Consider the following 21,107-nt stretch of genomic DNA (forward strand, 5'->3'; position numbering starts at 1 on the left):
CATCATTTTCAAGACACATTTGCCATAGTTTAACCCTTACATTCATATATAAGCCTGCATGGAAATCCTGTTCTGTGAGAAAAATATACCAGAGAATATTTGTATTTTCAATCTGATTCTAAAGAGGCAGTTTCAAAATGCAAACACAGTACACTAGCAAACCAGTTTTGACTGTGCAAATAAGTTTTTAAAAAATTGTTTCTAGGAAGTCCAGCAAAAGTTGGGCTTGAAATCTCTCAGTGGAATTAAGTTTTTGTTCAAGCAATACCACATAGTTTGGAAACCACAGAAAGTGTCTATTAAGACAGTTGCTAATTCAGAGAAAAAATGACCCCATCTGGCACAGTGTCTGCAGTGCTGTTCATTGCACCACAAAAAAAATATTCTTGTACTGCAGTGTGTGAAGCTTTGTAGCAAAGATGACGCCAGGTCAAAAGCATCTAACTGACAAAGAAAGGTTGAGGTTAAAGTCTTGCTTTTACTGTAAAACATTAAGCCCAAAAGGAAGTTTAACATGAAGAAAGGTGGGGGAAAAAGGTGAACTGAACTAACAGTTCGCAAACTTTTTTTCCCCTGTGAACAATAAAGGCTTCCAGCTCCAGGAGGATGCCTTCCAATAATGCAAATTGAGGTAAGTAAATTAACCTTAGGAAGCATTATTTTGAACATGAAGAAATATAAGCATAGGGAGAGCATTATCAGAGCAGCTTGCTTAAGTAAGGCTGAAGTAAACGCAGAGACCCCAAAGAGAACCTGCGGGAAACTACTAGAAACTTCAGTGCCTTAAACAACAGAGGGGATGAGTCAGGTATTTATGACAAACAGCTCAGAGTCAGGGTGAGGAAGGGCATACCAAACCTGCCTGATGGGAACCATGTAACAAAGGGGGGTTGGCATTAGGTATTTGCCCGTGCAGCAGTGTCGAGTCTTGGTCAGCTCTGGGCACGTGTAGAAGACACAATCAAACCAGAAAACTTCATGGAAGCAAGAGTGGTACCAATGAATTCTGCAATCTCCGTGATCAGGAAGAAGCAGAGTGAGACGCAGAGGACACTAAGTGTAGTTTGAGGCATCAGAAAGGAAATTAGACACTCATCCCCTTCAGCTGAGTTAGTTCTGAGATAAGACCACAGAAAGGCCAACAGAAAACCCAGCAGTGACAAGAAGTTCACTAGGTGCCTGTTCTGTCCTGGTGACAGCAGGAGGGAAGGGAGCAGGCTCTGAATGAAGCAGATGTCAAATAAACCAAGAGTCCAGAGAGAAACAGCTGTAGAAAAGGAGGTTCTGCCAGGGCATTTGTTAAACTAAAAGCAAGATGAATTTTAAGAGAGCATCCTGTCAGTGGTAAGGGTTCAGCAATGCTCATGTATTTTTCTGAAAGCAGATCTGACATACTGCAGCTGTGGCAAGTGTGCTAGGGAGCGGAGCAGCAGGCAAACCAACGGGGACAGCAGGATGGAGCAGACAAGACAGACACCAGCTAGTCATGGACAATGCCCACTGAGATCAGCAGTGGTTCTGGGGAGACCACCCTTCTCACAAGCTGTAGAGCCCAGACTACTCAAGCCCTGTGTTTCTGATGGCACAGTGAGCGCACGTGGAGGAGCGAGCTGGTGACCACCATGGCCGACAGCCCCAAGGAGGAGACCCTGGGGGAAGCAGGACCTGTCAGGGGTGGCATGAGCAGACACAGCTTCCCTCAGCTCTTCTCTCCAGTACAATACTCTGCTCACCTTGTCCATCCAGCCTGGAATCTGTGACTGGGGACATGGAGTTCAGTGTCCATGGCTTATGGGTGGATGATCAAACTGACGATGCTCAGAGGCTTTAATAAGGACCAACTAAATAGCCTTTAACAAAGACTTGGCGAAACCTGACAGAAATTCTTCCTGTTGGAATGGTGTTGAATTTTCTAATGTTGCACACAAGTATCTCAATTACAGTTCGGTATCAATATAAACACAAGTATAAAGTCCTCCATTCTTACATGGTTTGCTCAAATCTCCTGCATTCCTCCACACCAACACGTGACAACATGCTGTCACATATGCACGTGTACCAGCCAGGTATCAGAAGAAACAGGCACATGTCACTAACAATACACCTCTGCCTCCAGAAGCCCGGCTGTTCACACCAAAACCCATGAGCAAATTTCTTTTCAGCTGCAGCATCGTTAGCCATAGAAATCTATCAGTAAGTCATCCTCTAAAGGAACTAGAAGCAAATACCGCCCCATCCTCAAGCCACAGCAGCAGTGTAGTGCCACAGCGCAATGGAAACGTACTGGGTTGCCCGAAGAGATAACCACAGCTCCCCGTGCCACCTCTCTGGCTCCTGGCTAATGCCGTCTGCTGTCACCACATTGATTGTGATTTCCCAAAACACTCAGTTCCAGTCTCACATAAAATTACTACAGCAGTACTCCTAAGAAAGACGTGATCTGTACTAGGTGAGATCATAGGGGAATGTAGATACTAAGCATTCAAATACCATGCCAAGCCTGTTGTTGAGTAATCCAGATTTCAGCCGAATTAAGCAGTGTGTGGTTGTACCGGACTACAAACATCTGTTTTCAAGAGGTGTCCAAATCATTAACAGCTAATTCTACATCTCTGTTACATTCCCTGCCATATGCTGGGGGATAATCTCAGCAAGCAACAGGGATTTTCATCTCAAATCCTAACACATCTGCTCTGCAAGGCTTCATGGTTTTTCTTGTATCGCTTATTAAATAAATAAGTCTCAGCTGCTCCTCTCTGCTCTTTCCATGCCTTGCACCTATTCTTTCACAGCACTCAAAGGCTCCTGCAACCTGCCTAGAAACATCCGACCATTTCTTCATGCCATCCTAGAAAAAGTTCGCTCCCTTGCCAAGGATAAATACAAAATTTATCTCCTGCATAAACTCACACTCAGGCTGTCTCCATCTGTCTGTGTGTCCCGTCCCGCCCCCCTGGCTAGTGCTGCCACCTGCAAGAGGTCTGAGGCAGGACAGTGGCACTGGGTGAGCTCTACAAGGTTTTCTCCATCACTGGTGGGAGCAGCCTTCTGCTTTCATTCAAGTTCCTGGTTAGGGCTACGTGTCTGTGCATACAGCAAACAAGCACATAAAGAACAAAGGGACAAGATCTGGGTTTATAAGCAACTTCATTAACTGACCATCATCGACCTTTTTGGCACTTTGCTTGGCAAAACAAGGTGCCTGCACTGAAAGCTGTGATGGCACTTTTTGTGGCCATAACAAACAAGTATACACACAAACAGAATTTGATCTTTAGCATTAAGCAACAACAACAAAATGGGAGGTGACTGCAGTACTGACAAAAGAAAAGAGATAGAATCCCCTGGAGCCTGAACCCGACTCCCTTCTCCAGGGCATAAGCTGGGGCATCATCTACCCACCACATCCTGACAGCATCCCTTCTCTGCACAAGGGGGTACGAAATCTCACTCAAGCTTTGGCCTCTTTGTTCTTTACCCAGATGTTATTGCTGGGGTTTCTGACAGACCCACCGGTTGCTTCAGCCCCAGGGGCATCTCTTCAATGCCAGCTGGGAAGAGGAGCAGCTGTCACCAAGAGCTGCTGGTGTTTCCACCTCACATGTCCCATCCTCCAGATGAACAACGGCAGCAGACTTGAAACGATCTTGAATTAACTGCGGCAGACCAACCTCAGGGTGGGAAAGCAGTAAGGATTTCGTGGTCCTGTCTCCTGCCAGCCCTCAAAGGAGCAAGCAATGCGCTGAGAAGTTCCTGCAATCCCACAGCTTCCACCGAAGCCATGAGTGGTGCCGCTGCTGGCAAGGAGGGATGTGCGGATGGGGTATTTTTATCTCCTTTTCATTCCCATCCCTGTCAATCCAAAACAAACTTCAGCTAGTTAGAGGTGGGAAAGATGGTTCATGATGAGAAAAGGATTCCCTGGCTTGATTGGAGTGTCACCACTGGATATGTGGATACGTGCCACTGCGGTGGCACAGCTGCATCAGTCCTGGCCTCCCAGCTTCCAGTAACCTTCCCAGACTAAAATAGCAGACCTACTGCCTGATTTTTAGCAGCTGAAGAGTAGCAGTAAACCACATAAGTATTATGTAAAATGATCTTTTTCTAAGTATATGTTTATTGTGCACAGAAGAAGTGGATTTAATTACAAAGAACTGGAAGTTTTTAACAGTCTGGACTGCCCCCTACTCCCTCTCTAAAAACTCAGGTTTGGCAGCAGCTTTTGGGTTTCATTGGAAGTCTTCTAAGTATTTCCTTGGAAAGACTTTACACTTGGTCCCAGGCAAGAAGTCAAAATCAACATTTAAAAAGCATGCCCTGCATAATTTCCAGGATTCAGCAGCATTAAGGTATACTTATGGAGGCCAGGAGGAGAACAGCTTTTTGTGCTTTTTGACTTGGTGCATAAAGCTGGTCTTCAGGCAAGGAAGTTTATATTCCAAATAATATTTTTAACTACATGCGGTCAAGTATATAACTTATCAGGCCCTTCCTCAACCCCCTCCCAAAATAAGCCTGAATGGTAAATATCGTTGCAGTATTTAGTTTTTGCCTAGACCTCTACTAGAAGCAACAGATTCTCAAACCTTCTAATACAGAATAATTTGACGGCAGAGAAAGTTTCAAGTAACGTTTTCTTAAACTCCTTTGTACAGTAAATCTCCGGTTCGGGCCTGATAGTGATACTCAGGCTAACCTGGCTGGTTCTGCACCGAAGCGAATCACATGGGATTTCATGGCATGTCCCCGTGCCTTGCCTGGTGGCAGCAGTGCTGTCCCCTTGCCGGTGGCATGGCAGCACACAGGTGACTCACCGTTCCCACTGGCTCCAAGGGGATGGCTGACACTACCCTTGCTGGTGTAAATAATCCCATTGAAACTGCTGGGACTGCTGCGGAGTCTGCAAGACTGAAACCCCTGGTTTGATAAAAAGGCCAAGAATGAAATTTCACCCGTTTCATCCATTTGCTAATCAAACAGGCCTGTGCCAATTGCTCCTGACTTTCCAATAGCAGTGCACGTGGCACTTCTGGATACAAGGATATATGCGTGTTTAAGGGCTATCCACTCAAATTTTATGCCAATTTTTGTTTTGGGGAAAAAAAGACCAGAAGGAACATTTTCCTTGGGAATATTTGAAGTGCTTTTAAAAACAAATACATATTCTTCTGAAATAGCTGCAAATCAAGTCCTGCATCACTCACCACCTAAAACACAAAACGCTACAGATGAGATTAAACTTCACAGAAGCTGAGAGAAATGAGAGCACAGGTAGCGTTAAGGAAATCAGGCAGAGTGGAGAAACTACCTTTCAGCTTTTACAGTCTAAAAGGTATTTTTTCTGTGTTTTTAAATCAGCAGAGAAAAATAGGGTCTATCAAATTGTGAATTTCCTGTGTGGAGATAAGGCAGGGAAAGCATCAAGACAGTATTTCACGCAGTATTTTTCTTCCAAGCACACAGTTTTAACTGGTATTTATAAAATATAAAATCTGAATGCAGATTTTCAGCTCACAATAGTGTACCCTTCTCCTCAGTGTCTCCAATTCCTCCCCTTGTAAAATCTCAGTCCCACAAGTCCCTCAGCGCTCCAGGAAACCTCCCGGCTAACCAGAAATCCCAAGATTTCAGCATGAAAAACCACCAGGAAAAATGCAAAACAAAACAAATACAGCCCAGAAACAAAAAATTTTGCTTGGTGGGGGCTGGGGGAGGGAAGCGGAAGAGGTTGCGGTGTAACGCGTGATGAGGATGTCACTGAGATAAAGAATGATGAACCCCATAAAGTGCTTTATTTTTTCCTCATTTCCACAGCAGTATCTCCCCATTGAAGCTGCTGATCATCCTGAGCCCCGTGCCCTGCACACCTGGGGGGGCTGAAGCCCCTCGCCGGGCACCACCACGGGGCAGTCATGCTGGAATAGCTCGGGAACAGGCAAGGGAAGGAGCTGCTGGTTTCCACTACAAGCTCTCTGTGCTCCAGGACTCAAACCTGTCTGTCATCTCCACCAAGGAGCCCGCAGGGCTCATGGGCTCTGACAAAGCAAGCAATAGGACTGCACAGTTGTTGGTGCCCCAGCCAAACTGCCATAAGCAAAACTGAAGAGGCCCAAAGGACTAAAGCAGTTGCTTTGCTTTGACGCCTGAAACTGCTCTCCTGCAGTGCAAAGCAATATGAGAAGCTCAGAGCATCACCAAGTGTGTCTTCCTTGGAGATGGCAACTGTACTCCCCGAGTGGTGTCCAAGCAAGCAGATGTACTACAGGCATTGATTAGGGCACTCACCTGTACGCTGAAATTAAACCCATAACTACTCCTCACTTACTCAGCCAACAGGTACGAGCCTAGTTGTTGTACTGCCTCACAGTTCCTTTCACCATGTGAGGGAAGATGGAGGTGAAGACGGAGCCCCTTCAGCCCCCACAGGGATGCAGAGAACAGCCTAATCCCTGCGGTACTCCCAAGGCTATTTTTGCCTTGACAACAAGAGAAAGGACACAAAGTAACAGTAAAAATGTAGTTCTGAGGATATTTTGATGTGCAGTAATGAGAAAACAGAGCTGGGCTCTTCACAAACATATGCCAACTAGTCGGTGATGAAAAGCTTTACAACTTTCTTACAAACCATAGAGCTGGAGCCTGGAGAACCCCTTCCACCAGCCTTTGCCTGCTGTGCATGCTGGCACACAATAGACATTCACCAGTAGCAAGACCACGATCTTAATTGTTTCAGTATATCAGGGAAATCTAAAAACCTCTGCAACATGACAGGAACAATTTATAGTCCAGGCTGACATTTCTGGCTGCCCCAGCCACCCATAGCCTGTGCTCAACCGCCCAAGGGAGCAGCACAAGCCCTACAAGCTCCTCCGCAATGCGACCTGCTCCTCAGTGGCCAGTAACAGCACCTGGTCAAGGTACTACCAGACTTCAAAAATCAAATGAAGCTCTCCACATACAAAGATTAGATTTTAAAAGTAACTTCTTTTGGATTAGTGTTCCTATAACTTAATGCAGAGGAAGTGGTAGGCACAGATGTGAGAACCGCTAGGGATGCGGGGGTTGGCAGCACTGCGCAGGACAGCCCAGGGCAGGAGAACACTCAGAAAGCTAGTCAGTCACATCTGAAGTTGTGCTTTAAAATTAAAAGCCTCTTCCATGAAAATTCACATAAAACCACTCTTCCAGCGACACTGGCAGGAAGCCACCTTACACGTAAATCACCTTCGGTTCATGGGGGAAGCCGCAGGGGACATTCTCAGGAGCAGCTCCCACAGCTCTTTCCCACTGGTGCTGTGATAAATGCGATAAATGTGTTAAATGTGATAAATGCCCATTCAGGGCACACACGGGACGGGTGAGGGGTTGGGCCCTCCACTTGTTTTCTCATTTGTTTCTCCACTGAACTTGATATACTTCCTTGAGGTCAAAGTCATGAAGTCACGGTAGCATTGCTGTGTACAAACCAACCTGTGTGAAGCTGCCTGGGGTAGAAGCATATGGATTTGGTTCCTGAAAATAGTACTGAACACATTGACAACCTAGTGCTGAGCTCAGCCTTGTGGGATGGACACGTGCCAGGGGATGGGAGGCACCAGGTTGGTTTTGTTGGTGTGATGCCTATGATTTCTATATGCAGATTCCCCCTTGCAAGATTTATTGTGCTTACGATGGAGAAAAGGAGAAGGAACAGTCCTTCAGTAGGAGGAAACACCCCCACTCATCCTCCAGTTTGGAATCAGAAAATTCTAACTGGGTTTTTCCAGGAGTTTCAGCACTCCCTCCCCTCTTCCAACACACTGCAGCAGACGCAGATGTGGCTGAACAGAACAAGACCATAGATTGTAAAACTGCATCTTATTCCTTGTTAGAAACCAAGCCATCCTCCTCAGCATCCACTTCCTTTGCTTGGCAAAACAAATAGCAGCTTTCTGACAGCTGTTTAACACTCTCTGCCTCCCCACAGTTCTCAATGCAAGGAATATTCATAATTTTTTTTTTCCTTAAATGACATAGAAATCTTATAAAATGCTGCGCAGACACAGATACTGTGGATTTTCTTCACAGAGGGAACGCTTTGGAGGAAGTAAAGAAAACTTCAGCCAAGCACAAAGCATCCATGGCTTGTTTCTCAAATGCTTCATTGACCAGGGGAACAATGTGGATTAGTCACGGAGTTCAACTTCTTGAGACATATGCTTCAAGTACAAATATCTAAAACATCATGGATTTATATGCCTGATAACTGGGCTTTCTTATGAAAAGTATTGAGTTGTCCTCACTTCAGGGAATTTCCAAGCTTTTTTCTGGCTGTTTTTAAATTGCAGCAATTAGAAGGAAATTCAATGAAATCATGCATACTTGTGAACAAGTACACTCCCAAATTTAAGGGAGCCAGGGAAGAACTGCTTGTAATTAGAACTAACTGCACTCTTCAAGGTTTTTCCTCAGTGAACGGGAACATACCTTATGGGGATCTGTGGGTATCCATAGCACACAAAAGTGTCAAAGAAACTACCCACATTTCTGCTGGGATGACTATTAATCCCTCGTTTCTGACACTACAGGTTTTGATCAAGCTAGGATTGCTGGTTAACACACTTTTCAGAATCTTGCTAGATGCCTGTGCATAAGTGGAGCTCTAGAAGCTAAGGGATTGTCAGCATGAGGCTGTTCAAGGGCAGACAGCACTGGAAAGGCAACAAAATTTTGTGCCAAGGTGGCCCACGCTTCCATGGAAGAAGCTCACATGGACACAGAGCAAAGGGGATTAGCTTTTGCAAATACCATGAAGCCCACCCTTTTGAGTCAAATGCTGTAGCCAGGCTCTCTCTCCTACTGTAAGGTCCAACCTTGCTAATCAAGATGTTGAAGAAGCAAGTAGTTACTTTTAAGGAACAATCAGAGGCCCGAAGCCTGCAAACGGCAAAAATACCCAGTGATTTCAGGAAAAGTCTCTTGAGGTTACAGGAGATGCCATGAACAAACCACCAACTAGTACAAATGCTTGTAGCGCTAACACTCGAAAGCATTAAAAATTAAAACATCAGTCGCTCATTTCAGCAGTGCTCCTGGCAGACTAACATGCACACAAGTCCTTCTAGTTTTGCATGGAAATTTTTGCAGGAATGATGACACGCCTGACCACGATGGTGTGGTGTATATTTAGAGTCAAGGGGCAACAGCATTGTACAAGCTCAAAAGAGAAGCTTCTCATCCCTCTTTCTCAAGGAAGCCACGTAAAGAACAAGGGTTAATAGGGAATTATTAGATTTTTCTAATAGGAGGAAAAAAAGAAAAAAAAAAAAAAAAAAAAGGTAGACATCAGGTATGAAAACCAGAGTCCCTAATGCTGATTGCAGGGGCTTCACTCAAGGAAGAAAACAGAACTCCCCTAATCCAGATATTCTACCTGCAGGCACCTGCCAGTCTTGCCTGAGCTGCCCCAGGTGCCTCTTTAAGGCAGCACACACAAACACAGCTCCAACACCTACACTGGAGACAGATGCTGAGAACTGGAGAGAATCTGAACCACGCTTCTGTAGACAGCTCCAAAACCTTCACAAGTGCCTCACAACTCAGGAGGGGTTTGCTTGGACTTTACTACAGCAGCAATGTTATTTATAGTTCACGCTTTAAGGCACTTGGGTCTCCTCTCTCTTGTCTTCCTGGTCCTTTATTTTCTTTTATTTATTTCCGAAGTATTTTTTTCTTTTAAAAAGCACCAGATTAGGTTCAGTCCTCCGCTCTCTCGTTTCTTCATTGCTGGTCTTTTCCATCAGCTATTTCCAACCATGACACTGCCAGGTCTGGAGAAACCCCTGCACAGGAGATGGTGCAACTTCAGAGGTCCCAGCGCAGAAAGGAGCCACCAGTTGCACAGAAGCAATCAAGGCATTTTGTCTGCTCAGCAAACAGATGGTGCTGACTCGGCAGCAGGAAGACAAGCTTCTGCCAGCCCTGTTGCACCAAAACAGCAGCAGTTTGAACCTACCATGCCAGCCGCTAATTAAAAATGTAACAGCACAGGTGAGACCTGAGCAGCACCCCCTAACTGATAGTGTGCTCAGCAGGTAACCTCTTCGTAACTATAGAGATTTTCACAAATTTGCCTTTCCCTTTAAAGTCAGGCCAACCATTCACACCCAAAACCCCTCTTCCCTGACCTCTTCCTATTCCCAAAGAAAAACTTCATAGGACTCAGATGCCCTAATAACAAACCTCTGACTCCAGTCAACTTGTGTGCTAGTTCAGTCTCCAGGCAAGAAATGTAGTGGTTTCACTCACTGCTTGAGTTGCTAGTAAATGCCATAGCCATCTTTTTTACAGGTAGAAAGGAAAAGCCGCTGCCTTCCTTCAGAATATCAGAGATGGAATGAACAGCTAAAAAGCAATAGTCAAAGACAGCACCGCTGGCATGGTTTTCCCTTTAAAAAAAAAAAAACAAACCACACCACCCCCCCCCCCCCCAAAAAAAAAAAAGTCTCTGACAACTCTGGAATTAGGTCCATGGCTACACATGAATGTCAGCCTCTCCAGAGCGATGGGTGATGATCTTTATCCTACCAGGCATGTAATGAGTAAAAATACAGATTACTATTAACACAGGGATAGTACGTATGCTGGGGAAGGGGAGAGAGGATGTACATTTACACTGCTGTGTGACTGCAAAGATGTTGTTGGTCCTAGGGATCAGGGGATCCCCCAGACTTCTCACCCCCTTCCCACAAAAATCCATGCTTAACACATGCACCGAGCACCCCTTCAGCATTAGCTGTAACTGTGAAAGTAATTACTTTGCTGTTTCGATCTCTGTATAGAGAGCATCATCCTAGCATCAATACAGCATGGCATCCATTAGCAGCCCTTCATTGTAACACTTTCATAGCAGTGCTGCTGTAGGTTTCCTAACACCTTCTATTGCCAGACCCTGTTTGAAGCAGCTCAAACTTTGCCAAACTTCAAATATGCTGGCTGAAGCTCTCCACACCATGTGTCTGCCTGAGGCTAATTATTTTTTTATGTGGAGGTGGTACAAGAGAAAAGTCAAGGTCAGGAGGTCTTAATGAAAAAAAAACAACAAAAAGCCATGAACAAAACCACCAAAACCACAAAACCAAAACACAAAAAAGCAGGGAATGATGAGTAACTTGCCTGTCTCCTTTCTATGCAATTTTAAAATGGGAGCAGGAAAGAATCTACTACACTAAGTGACGTAAAGCACAGAGGTGCCAGTGCTGAAGACACTGCCTTGGTCTGAGGTTAAGCAACTATTCACCAGCTCACATCACAGGTCCTGGAGCCGGCATTGCTTGTGTACTGGGTAAACCCTGTTAAAGTTTGCAAAGCTTTCCAGGTATTTTTCTTCGGAGTAAACATGCTCCAGACCCAGATGATCTCTGTTTACCAACTGAGCAGGCAGCACTCTATGCCATAGAGCACATTTTGTATACAGCAGTGGGAACCGGGTGGGACACATCTTGCAGAGGCTCTTCGATGTAAAGGAAGACCCATAATTAGCACACCACCTCCCGGTGTCCACAGCAGGATCCTCATGTCTGCACTGGAAAGTCCTGGCCAGATAGAAACCACAGAGATTACTATGTCCAAGCGTTCTTGTAGTGTCTGGTAATTACTGGGAACCCAACTAGAAAATATTGTAATTCCTACACCACTAATGACAGTCCCTTTGGAGAACCACCGCATAGTGCTGCCCTGCCAGCTGCCATCGCAGTGCACAGCAGGCAGGTTGCTCAGCAGAGCAGCCTGTGACAAGGTACTCTCATCGTAAGCATCCCCTAGGATTGAACCCAGGGTTTTTTGGTTTTCCTATTCCTGCTCTTCTAAAATGGGAAATCAAATACCAACTTGGTACAAGATATTTAGTGTCAAAAATCTTGTTTTCAAGAATTCAGGAGTGCCAGGATAAAGGTTCCCTCAACATTTTTAGTCTGTTCTGTACCTCTTTTGCACAATCTTCTAATAAGCATCTTTTTTTTGCAGAGCAGCTCATAACACATGAGGCACAAGAAACAAAAAAAGTTCTAAGTGAATGAAACTATTGTCAACAGAGACAAGCTCCTGCGAGATGGAATTTCATCAAGCCCCAGAACACACGCCTATCTTTGTAACTTTGTAAGATTTAATGGCAAACTCCACATTAAATGTTGCTTTGGGGAACCAGACCAGCTCCTGCCTGCCACAGAGCCGCCCTGGCCCACCCAGCAGCATGCAGCTTCCGTAGCGGGCACCCATCGGCGCTGCTCACTCCCTGGGTTGCACTTCAGAGCATCTAAAGCTCGCACTGCAAAGTGCTGTGCCTTCACAGCCATGAGGTCCATGCTCTAAGCACATGAAGTGTTACTAAAAAAATTAAAGTTGACTACTACAGCAAAAAAAAATAAAATAGTGTTAGGCCAAGACGGGGCATTTCAAATCAGTAGTAGCTTCAGACAATTTTATCTTTAGTCTTTAGTGGTGCTTCCCTCTCTGGCATCCACAAAAGAGAACGATAGCACCTCATTTCACAACAGTGCCATGCACTGACATTTATGAAGCATTCAGTCCCTGCAGTGATCAGAACTACAGAAAAGCCCATGAGGAGTTCAACAGTTCTTTATTCAGTGCAGGCTACGGACAGTGTGTCATAAATAGGGCACAGGGTGACACATTGTGTGAGGAGGATAAGAATATTGAATAGCTACTCATTCACTGCACAACATCCATCTTGTGCCCTGAATGAAGTACCAGCCCTGTGGAAAAAAAAATACAATGTAAACCATACAAGACAGTCTTTAATTATATGGTATGGAGGGGCTTACCATGCGGCATACACACAGGGTGACTGTGGTTAGTCTTCACACTGATATGTCCTAGCTTTTTAAACTATGTTTTTCCTCCTGTATAATATATTCCCCCTATAAAAACTCAAAACTGCATGCCGTGTATTCATATTTGTACCAATATGGACATTTCTGTTAGAAACTTTTTTACTTAAGCACTGATGTTCGTTAAGATTCAGAATGGCCATTATTTAATACATTGTAGTTTAATATAAATGCCCAAGATGACAAGCACATGTATCTAGATTGCTATATTGACAGCCATGTTTCCTTTTCAGTATGGAAATAAGCTACAAGTACTTTCTACACGGGTAAGAATTCAGCCTGACAGAGTGAAACATCTAAGTGCACAAAGACTGTCAAAGCACGGAGAGGAGATCAGCCCAAGATCACTCTCTCGCAGCAAACCAGATCACAGAAGAAGAGGAAGGTCACGGTAAAGCAACACATACACCAGGAGAGCTGAGCAATAGCTCTCAGTTTCGGGCCGAGTGGGTATTTGTTGGAAAATACTAACTTATCAAAAGCATTAAAATCCCTCAGACACGACTACAATTCTTGCTTTCCTATATTTGCTTTAAGATAAAAACACAACTGAAGCTGAATTATACTTTCAAGTCTTAAAAAAAAAAAAAGAGAGAGGAAGACCCACACTACTGTCACTAGTGAGAAAGCACACACAGAATGCAACTGTTTTATGGCAAGAGTTTAGAATCCTTTCCCCCATAAGCACACATTATCAATTTTAAAGCCAGGATTGTTCTCAAACAAAAAACCACCCCCATGCACTGAAAAGTCACCTTCCAATACCCAGCAGTAAGCCTGAACTCGTAATATGTTGCCAACATAACAATTGTCATCCTTAAGTTGTGCCTTGTACAGTACACTAAAAACCAACGAGATTACACCTGATTGTGCATTTTCCTTTCACAAAAACTACTGCACAAAAGCAGTAAAAATACTCTAGTGCAAGCAAAAAGTCAGATTATGGCTTCAAAAACAGAGCAGATGTAAGATCATTGCTCTACTGAATTTAAGAGAGGCTTCAGGAATCGGGAATCCACCTTAAACACCCGCAGTGATGCAAAAGGACTGGAAAAAAAGGTGAAAAAGACCTAAAATTGACAGGACATACAGATATCCAGTGATTAACTACACCCATGCACTGCACATCCCTGAGCCCTCAAAGTGAGTAACTTCTTCCAAAAAAGGAACTGAAGCATCAGAAGGTAAGTATCAGTTGTGCTAGAGAGCACTAACCTGAGGGATACCCTGAGCAACAGAGTAGAGCATATGGCTGTGAAGTATGTTATACACACACTACGGCATCAACACACATGCAGGCACGGCCACCTGTGCCTTTGCACACTCCCTGTGTTCTGCACAGCCAAGCACACAACAGGAGAAAACACTCTAGATTTGCAACACAACTTTGCAGTCCCTGGAAGCATATGAGCTAATGCAGCTGCATGCTGAAAATAATCCTGTCTTAGGGACAGACCAGACCTGAAGCATCAGTGCAGCTTTCATTTAAGTTTTGTTACCCTCAAAGAGCAGCCACCTGTGCTGTCCTTTGCCGTCCATGCCAGCGACACACTCCCACAGGAGCCCATCAGCCTAAAACGTTGGGAGTGTAAGTAAGAAACCATGAGTAGCTAATGCAGCTTCTGCCACGGAGCCCTCAGCCCCAAGCAAGGAGATATCCCTGGCCTTGCACTTCTTCAGTCTTTTTTTTTTTTTCCCCCACCCTAACTCCATTCCTTGGAAGACTCAGGTGCAGCTTTAAATCCCAGCTAGATGCTCCTGTCCCCCTCATTCAATATTCCTGTCCTACACTATTTGTACATGCAATCCATAAGCATCAGGCGAAGTCTCAGCACAGAGATGCTCAGCTGGGGCAGCAATATCTGCAGATGTACATAAAGTCTAACCAAACATACCCTGAACTTTTTACAACAGTTGAGAAATAGAAAATTCACAAAGTAACAGTGGGCATGAGACGCAGGGGAGAAGCGGCAAGGGAAGGAAGCTAACTGGAAAAATGACAATCCCTGTGCAAGGAGCAGGGAAATGGGTCTCTCAATCATCCCCAGATTTACAAGAGGGCCAAAAAGTGACTTCCTGCTATTCAAGTCCAGGCTGAAATATAATAAACCACTGCCAACATAACACTGACTCATATCCATCAGATTTATAAATCAGTCCTTCGACAAAGAATGCTCTCTCTGTTGCCTTCACCAGAGATAATTTCCGACTGCTAAGATATGTTGTTTAACCACCCAATGTTTCGTGTCATTTCTGCCAGAAACGGTTCTGCCGCACAACACGTTAGAAGCAATATTAAAAACCAGGCAACTGAAATACTGCCTACTACAAACACAGAACCCTATCAGATAGCCTTTATGGCTTAAAGGCTTGCAGATTAACATCAAAATTAGCCCTACTGGTGGTTTTTTTTCCCTAATTATTTAATCTACAAAGAAAAACCAGTTCTCACAGCTCCTTCAAACTCTAAATACTCTTTTTTTAAAAAAAAAAAAACAAACCACAACCAAAAAAACCCCATACTAACCATAAAATACCTTTTTTTTTTAAAATACAAAAAAGCATAACCTGTGCTTGAAAGGAAAGCCACGTTGGTTAGATTCTTACAATGCACTCCCAGCACATGAGCTTTAGTCCTTGCACAAGTGATGCTCAACTTCCATGTCACAAGAGGAAAACACACCTTCATGAACAGACAGCGGTAGAGTTGCAATCACATCAAAACAAGCTGTACGTCTAGAATAAAAACTTTTACCACTACAACTCAGGAAACTACATCCGATATTGTTTTCTAAAGCTCCTTAAAGTGCTGCTCCTCTTAAAGGCTACAAGCTGGCTGAAAAGGTCGGGGCCAAGTCCTGCCGTTCCTCACACCCGGTGCCACGCGTGGCTCGGGGGTCGGGAGGCTCTTCAGTTACCTGCGGGCATTTGGAAATGTTCGCTGTTACTGTAAGGTGGTCAGGGCTCAGCCGTGCAGGTGTGCGGGGCAGTGCGGGCTCCCCCGCAGCCCGCCGGGGAATGGGGGCACGGAGCCACCTCCAAACCCTGACACAGGTCAGTGCATGTCTGCGGATGTCTGCTGGGGTACGGGTGCCACCGCAGCGGTTCAGGCACCGCACGGGCAGGTAACGCGAAGGTGCCTTTCCAGGGGCTGCCGGCGGGACGGGAGCCAGCGCCGCGCATTCCCCGCCCGCCCCAGCCTCTGTCCGCGGGGCGAAGGCAGCAGCAAAACCCACGAAGGCGCATAGAGAAACGTGGGGTCCCCCCTTACAGGGGCGCCGCGCCGGTTCGCTAGGCTGCGCCTCCGCGGGCCGGTGGAGGCTCTGTGCCCGCCGCCAGCCGGGGCGGGGCGGCACCTGCCCGGGGCCCCCGCGGGCACCCGCAAGCGGAGCGGAGGCTGCCAGCGCCCGCGGGCCGGGCACGATAGCGCAGCCCCGCGCCGAGCCCCCGCCGCAACGGCAGCACGGCGCGGCCCCGCAGCGCGGCGCGGCCCCCGCCGGCCGCCCGCACCCCCGCCGGCCCCCGCCGACCCCCGCCCCGCGGCACCGCCCGGCCGCCCACGTGACGCGCGCCCCCGCCCCGGCCCAGCCGCGGCCACCGCCCACTCCGGCAGCGCGGGGCACCGGCGCCGGCACCGGGGCTGACAGCGGCTGCCGGGCCGCGCCCGCCCGCCCGCGCTCACCCAGCAGCAGCAGCCGGTGCGTCTGCTTGTACTCCCGCTTCTCCGCCTTCAGCGTCTTGTCGATGCTCTTGCTCCGCTTCTTGTCCGCCCGCTCCTTGGCCACCAGGTCCTGCCGCAGCCGGTGCCGCACCTGCGGGTCGCCGTGCTCCCCCGCCGCCGCCGCCGAGGGGGGGATGTCCGCCTCGCCGCGGCCGCCGTAGGGCGCGGAGGGGTGCGCGGCGGCCAGGCGGGAGCGCAGGCTGTAGCACAGCCCCATGGTGCCGGAGCCGCCCGCCCTACGGCGCCGCGGGCATGCTCTCGGCCGGGCCGGGCAGGGCGAGGCGGCGGCGCCCGGCGGCCTCTTAAAGTGGCCCCGCTCGGCCGGGGCTGCGGAGCGCGCTGCCCCGTCCCGCCCCTCCCCTCGGCCGGTCCCCCGCGCCGCGGCCGCCGGCCACACGTGATGCGGACATGTTTACCGTATTCTCTGGAAAGCGGCCCCCGCCGCAGCCTCCCGGCGGTGACGGGGGGGCAACGGCCGCCGCCCCCCTCGCCGCCCCCGCCCGTCCCCGCGGGGGGGAGGTGCCGGCGCCGCCGCGGCCGGGCGGGTGCTCGGCTCGACCCTGTCCCGCCGGGGAGCCAGCGGGCCGCCCGGCCCCGCAGGAACGGCACGGGCTGGGCGAGGCGGGCGAGCCGTCGGTCCGCTCCGCTCCGCCCGTGCGCAGCCCCCAGCCCCCTCAGCTAACGCCGGGTCGGCCTGTCACCGTGTCACCCCCGCCGCGGGCCCGGCCGGGAGGGGATGCTGCGGCGGGCGGGGGGTGCTCCTGTCCGGTGTGAGCGGGGCGGCCGAGCTCCGCCACCGCCGCAGCCCCCGGAGACAAGGACGGGGCGCTGGGACATGCGCCATTTCGCGCCCCGGTTTTTCTTCCTGCCGCGCACACCGTGTTTGTCAGTGGTTTCTTGTTACTGTCTACCAACACCATCATCCAGAGAAGAAGTGAACGCTGGAGCTGCTCTGCCCCTCGCCTCCGGAGGCACCACATCAGCCTTGTTACCCCAGACTTCAGTTTCGCCCCCTCCCTCGGTGGGTTCACCCGGCTGGGGGGGCAGTGCTGGGGTAGGGGTGCCCCTCGGGCAGCACGCCCTGTGCCCGCGCTGCCAGCTCTGCCATGCTGTAGTTCGCGCTCCTCCGGCCAGCTCTGAGCAGCCACAACGTGACTAATGCTCTCTGGGGCCTGGCCGCATCCCGCGCTCCGGAATCACGGCTCCCCAGCCGGCTGCCTGTGCTGTAGCCTGGCTCCTGCAAACAGCCTGGGTGGTTCTCACTGAAACCTCAGTTTCTCCTTTCGGTGCCTCCCCATGGTGAGAAAGTGAGCGCCTTCTTCAAAACCTGCACCTATGCGTCAGCAGGACAGGTTTGTTGAGGGGGCTGCAGGGACCCTCTCTTCCCTCTCTAACACCACCCAGAAGGCTGAGCACCTCAAACCCTGGGTGAATCCGTGGAGTGTTTCTGTTCAGGACTCGGCAGGATCGCTTTGGTGGGGTAGGAGCTGCCCATGGAGGTCACTGGTAACCAGGTGAGCTAGCCAGCTCTTGGTTTTGTTCCTTTTGTTACTCCTGGCCTTGGGACCTGGCCTTAAATCAACCCACTTGGCTTCCTGCTGAAGCAGAGGAGGCTCAGCACCCCGGGTCCTGCTGGAAGGCAGCATGGTGCTGGCTGCGGCGTCCCACTGAGGCTCACCCCGCGCCCTGTCCTGTGGGAGGGAGCTCGGGCTTCTCTGCAGACAGGCTCCCTGGCATCCTGCTCCCACAGTGGTTCCAGGAACAATTAGCAACGGCAAGTGGAGATGCCAGAACAAAGTTCAGGAAACATGTTTAAATGGTTTGTGAGTTTGGGCTCAGGCAGACACGAGCAAATGCCTCACAGTGAGAACATGCCCAGAAAGACCTGCATCTATTCTGTAAGGAGGCGCTGCGTGTGTGCATCCCTCGTTGGAAGGCTGGTAGGTATTTCAATAAATTTATTTCTGTTGGACTCGCAGACAGGTCTGGTAACTGATGGCCAGATTCTTACCTCTTACTCCTGCAAGCTATCCTGTGGAAAGTCAGTGAGGCTCTTCCTGGAGAAAGACATCACTTGTGCAAAGGGAGAGAACATCTGCTTCTTGCCATTCATTGCGTTGCCTATGTACCAGTCAAAGCACCTAATCAATACCCAGCTGCCTGGCTTTTACAGCAGTTAGTAAGTGTAGAAATTAAATCATTACACAACAGACAAGTTCACTTTACACATCACTATGAGCCCAAACTTCAGCAGCAGTCGCTGCCTGTTGCAGGAATTAATCCATCTCACATCAGGCTTGAGATGCCCACATGACTCACGCTCTGTCTCCACTGCTGTAATGCCTTTTCCTCTGGGACTGAGAGTTCGTTCTTCTGATGAACACACCCTGAGAATGTAATATACCAAGAAAATGTAAAGGTCAACCTAGAAAATTATTAATAGCCGTTTTCTTTTTCTTTCTGTGCTTTTTGGAGAGGCACTGGCAAGAGGAAGCTAATACTTACAGACAGGATAGTTCTCTGAAGCTAGGTTATGGGCGTCTGTCAATGTGCCACCTCCAAAAGGAAAGGGAACTCTTGAGGGCTATGAAGAAAACAAATCCAAACAAATCCAAAAGGTAAAATGAGAAACTAAACAGCAGCATTCAGTCTATGAATTTGTTTCCCTGGCTCTGCAGGTAGACAGGCAGAGTTTTCCTGCTGGTGCAGTTCACAGCAAGACAAGTTTAAGAACAGCCCATCTTGAGTTTGTTGCTCTGACAACCTTTCCAGTGCAGGTGACAAGGTCTGCAGAGCACACTGAGCCTGTCTGCACCGTGACGGCCATCCTCTCCCAGGTTAAATCTGAAGGAGAAATCTGAAAACAAAGTTAAGATTTCAAAGTGGAAGATAGGTTTTCCCTCATCCTATTATTCTAAATGCCTAGAATAACTCATAGAGCTTTGCAATTACTTGTTTCAGGAAATCCGAAATTTCACATCCTGGTATAGTCCTGCCTATGGCCCTGCCTATAGTTACAGCATAGCTGTAGTTACTCAGATTCCAGCTGTTAACATCAGAGGTGTGGTTTGTCAGCTTCCCAGCTTACACCAGTTTTAGTGAAACACCCACACAACGATAAGGTCATATATTTCACCCGGGTAGAGAGTGCATGACACAGACTGTCAGCTTTGTGAAATCACATGCAGTTTCAAAGATAGCAGGGAAAATTACCTCGAAGATCCAACCATCTTGTGCCCTGTATGAGTATTCTTCATCCGTGTTGTACTTGGAGCATTCATGCTGTGGGACAGATTCAGGTTTAAAAAGCACAGATTAAGTGGGTTTTGCAAAATGCAGTTAAAAGAGTATGTTTCTGAAGGGCACTGGTCATATCCACAGGCACAGGCTATGTACCCACTCTGCCCGTGCACACCAAACTGTGCAGCTCATGGTGATGCCTTCAGCTTCATTCAAACTCCTTGAGCGACAAACACCGCAAGAAACAAACGTCTGTGTCTCCAAACTGAGAGCTTGTACAGCCCAGCCGCCTGCTGCAACAAGGCATGGCTGTGCCAGCCCCAGAGGGGTTGTTCAGGTCGGGGGCATCGGAGGGCTTGCTGGGGCGCTGAGCCTGTGGTGGTCCTGTGGCTGCACCAGACATCCCCTCTCTCACTCCCGTCTCTCCAGCAGCCAAGCGGAGGGGGGATGACTGAAGACCCTGCCTCTTCCTGACTCCCAGCAGGGAGGGCAGGGAATAGTTGTCCTTCCCCAAGCACTGGGGTGCATATCTCTCTATATTTTTATTCTGTTGTTTCTACCATCTGCAGCAAGGGGAAAAAAACAGTGGAGAGGTTAGAAAGCAGAGTGGGCCATCTGGGAATGCAAAAAATACCGAGGAAGAGAGGCAATAACTGTGAGACTGCAGCATTAAAAGAAGAGACATGGGCACATAAGCAAAACAGCTTGGATCAACACCAGGAAATATGTCAGCAGGAGAAATGTAAATGAGTAAAATTTGCATTTATTTGTACCTTGGGAGGGAAAATAATTGATTGAACTCAAACTCCCACCCCGGTTACTGTAAGTGATCTATACATGCAACGTTTCCTTCTTGTGGCAAAACACGTGTGTGTGGGACCCGCTGCTGAGCTCCTGGTGCTGCCCTCCCGCAGGCAGTCCTCTTCCAGCTCAGCTTTTCCAGTGTAGGAGGCTGGAGCCTGGCACCTCTGTTAAAGGCATCTCAAGTAAAGGAGTCAGGTTTTTGGATGGGCTCTGTGATTGCTGTTCACAGTGCGGTTGCAGCAACAAAGGGTGCTGAGCACCCCTGAAAAATAAATCGTGCCACCCAGTTGCAAAACACGGCTTTTAAGATACCAGCAGAGGGATCTACATTTGTGGAGTTTGTTCAGTGCCTGTGTGATTGAACACCCGCTACAGACAGCGACTGTTTCCCATTAGTTTTGGCTAAAGCAGGTTCTATCTGCTTTCTGCTTTTCATCCTTTGCTTCAGGTCA

At 48.2% G+C, this 21,107-nt stretch overlaps 1 protein-coding gene across 1 annotated transcript in view; it reads right to left on the minus strand.

The window, feature by feature from the left end:
- The window catches only part of GNAS (GNAS complex locus), a 158,567-nt gene extending 141,669 nt beyond the window's left edge, over positions 1-16,898 (minus strand). Inside the window, exon 1 of the mRNA XM_040607825.1 lies at positions 16,573-16,898. Coding sequence (XP_040463759.1) covers positions 16,573-16,828 — 256 coding nt within the window. The 5' untranslated portion in view covers positions 16,829-16,898. The remainder of the gene's footprint in view (positions 1-16,572) is intronic.
- Positions 16,899-21,107: the final 4,209 nt, after the last annotated feature.

Source organism: Falco naumanni, chromosome 10, assembly GCF_017639655.2.
Source record: "Falco naumanni isolate bFalNau1 chromosome 10, bFalNau1.pat, whole genome shotgun sequence".
NCBI classification, from domain to species: domain Eukaryota; kingdom Metazoa; phylum Chordata; class Aves; order Falconiformes; family Falconidae; genus Falco; species Falco naumanni.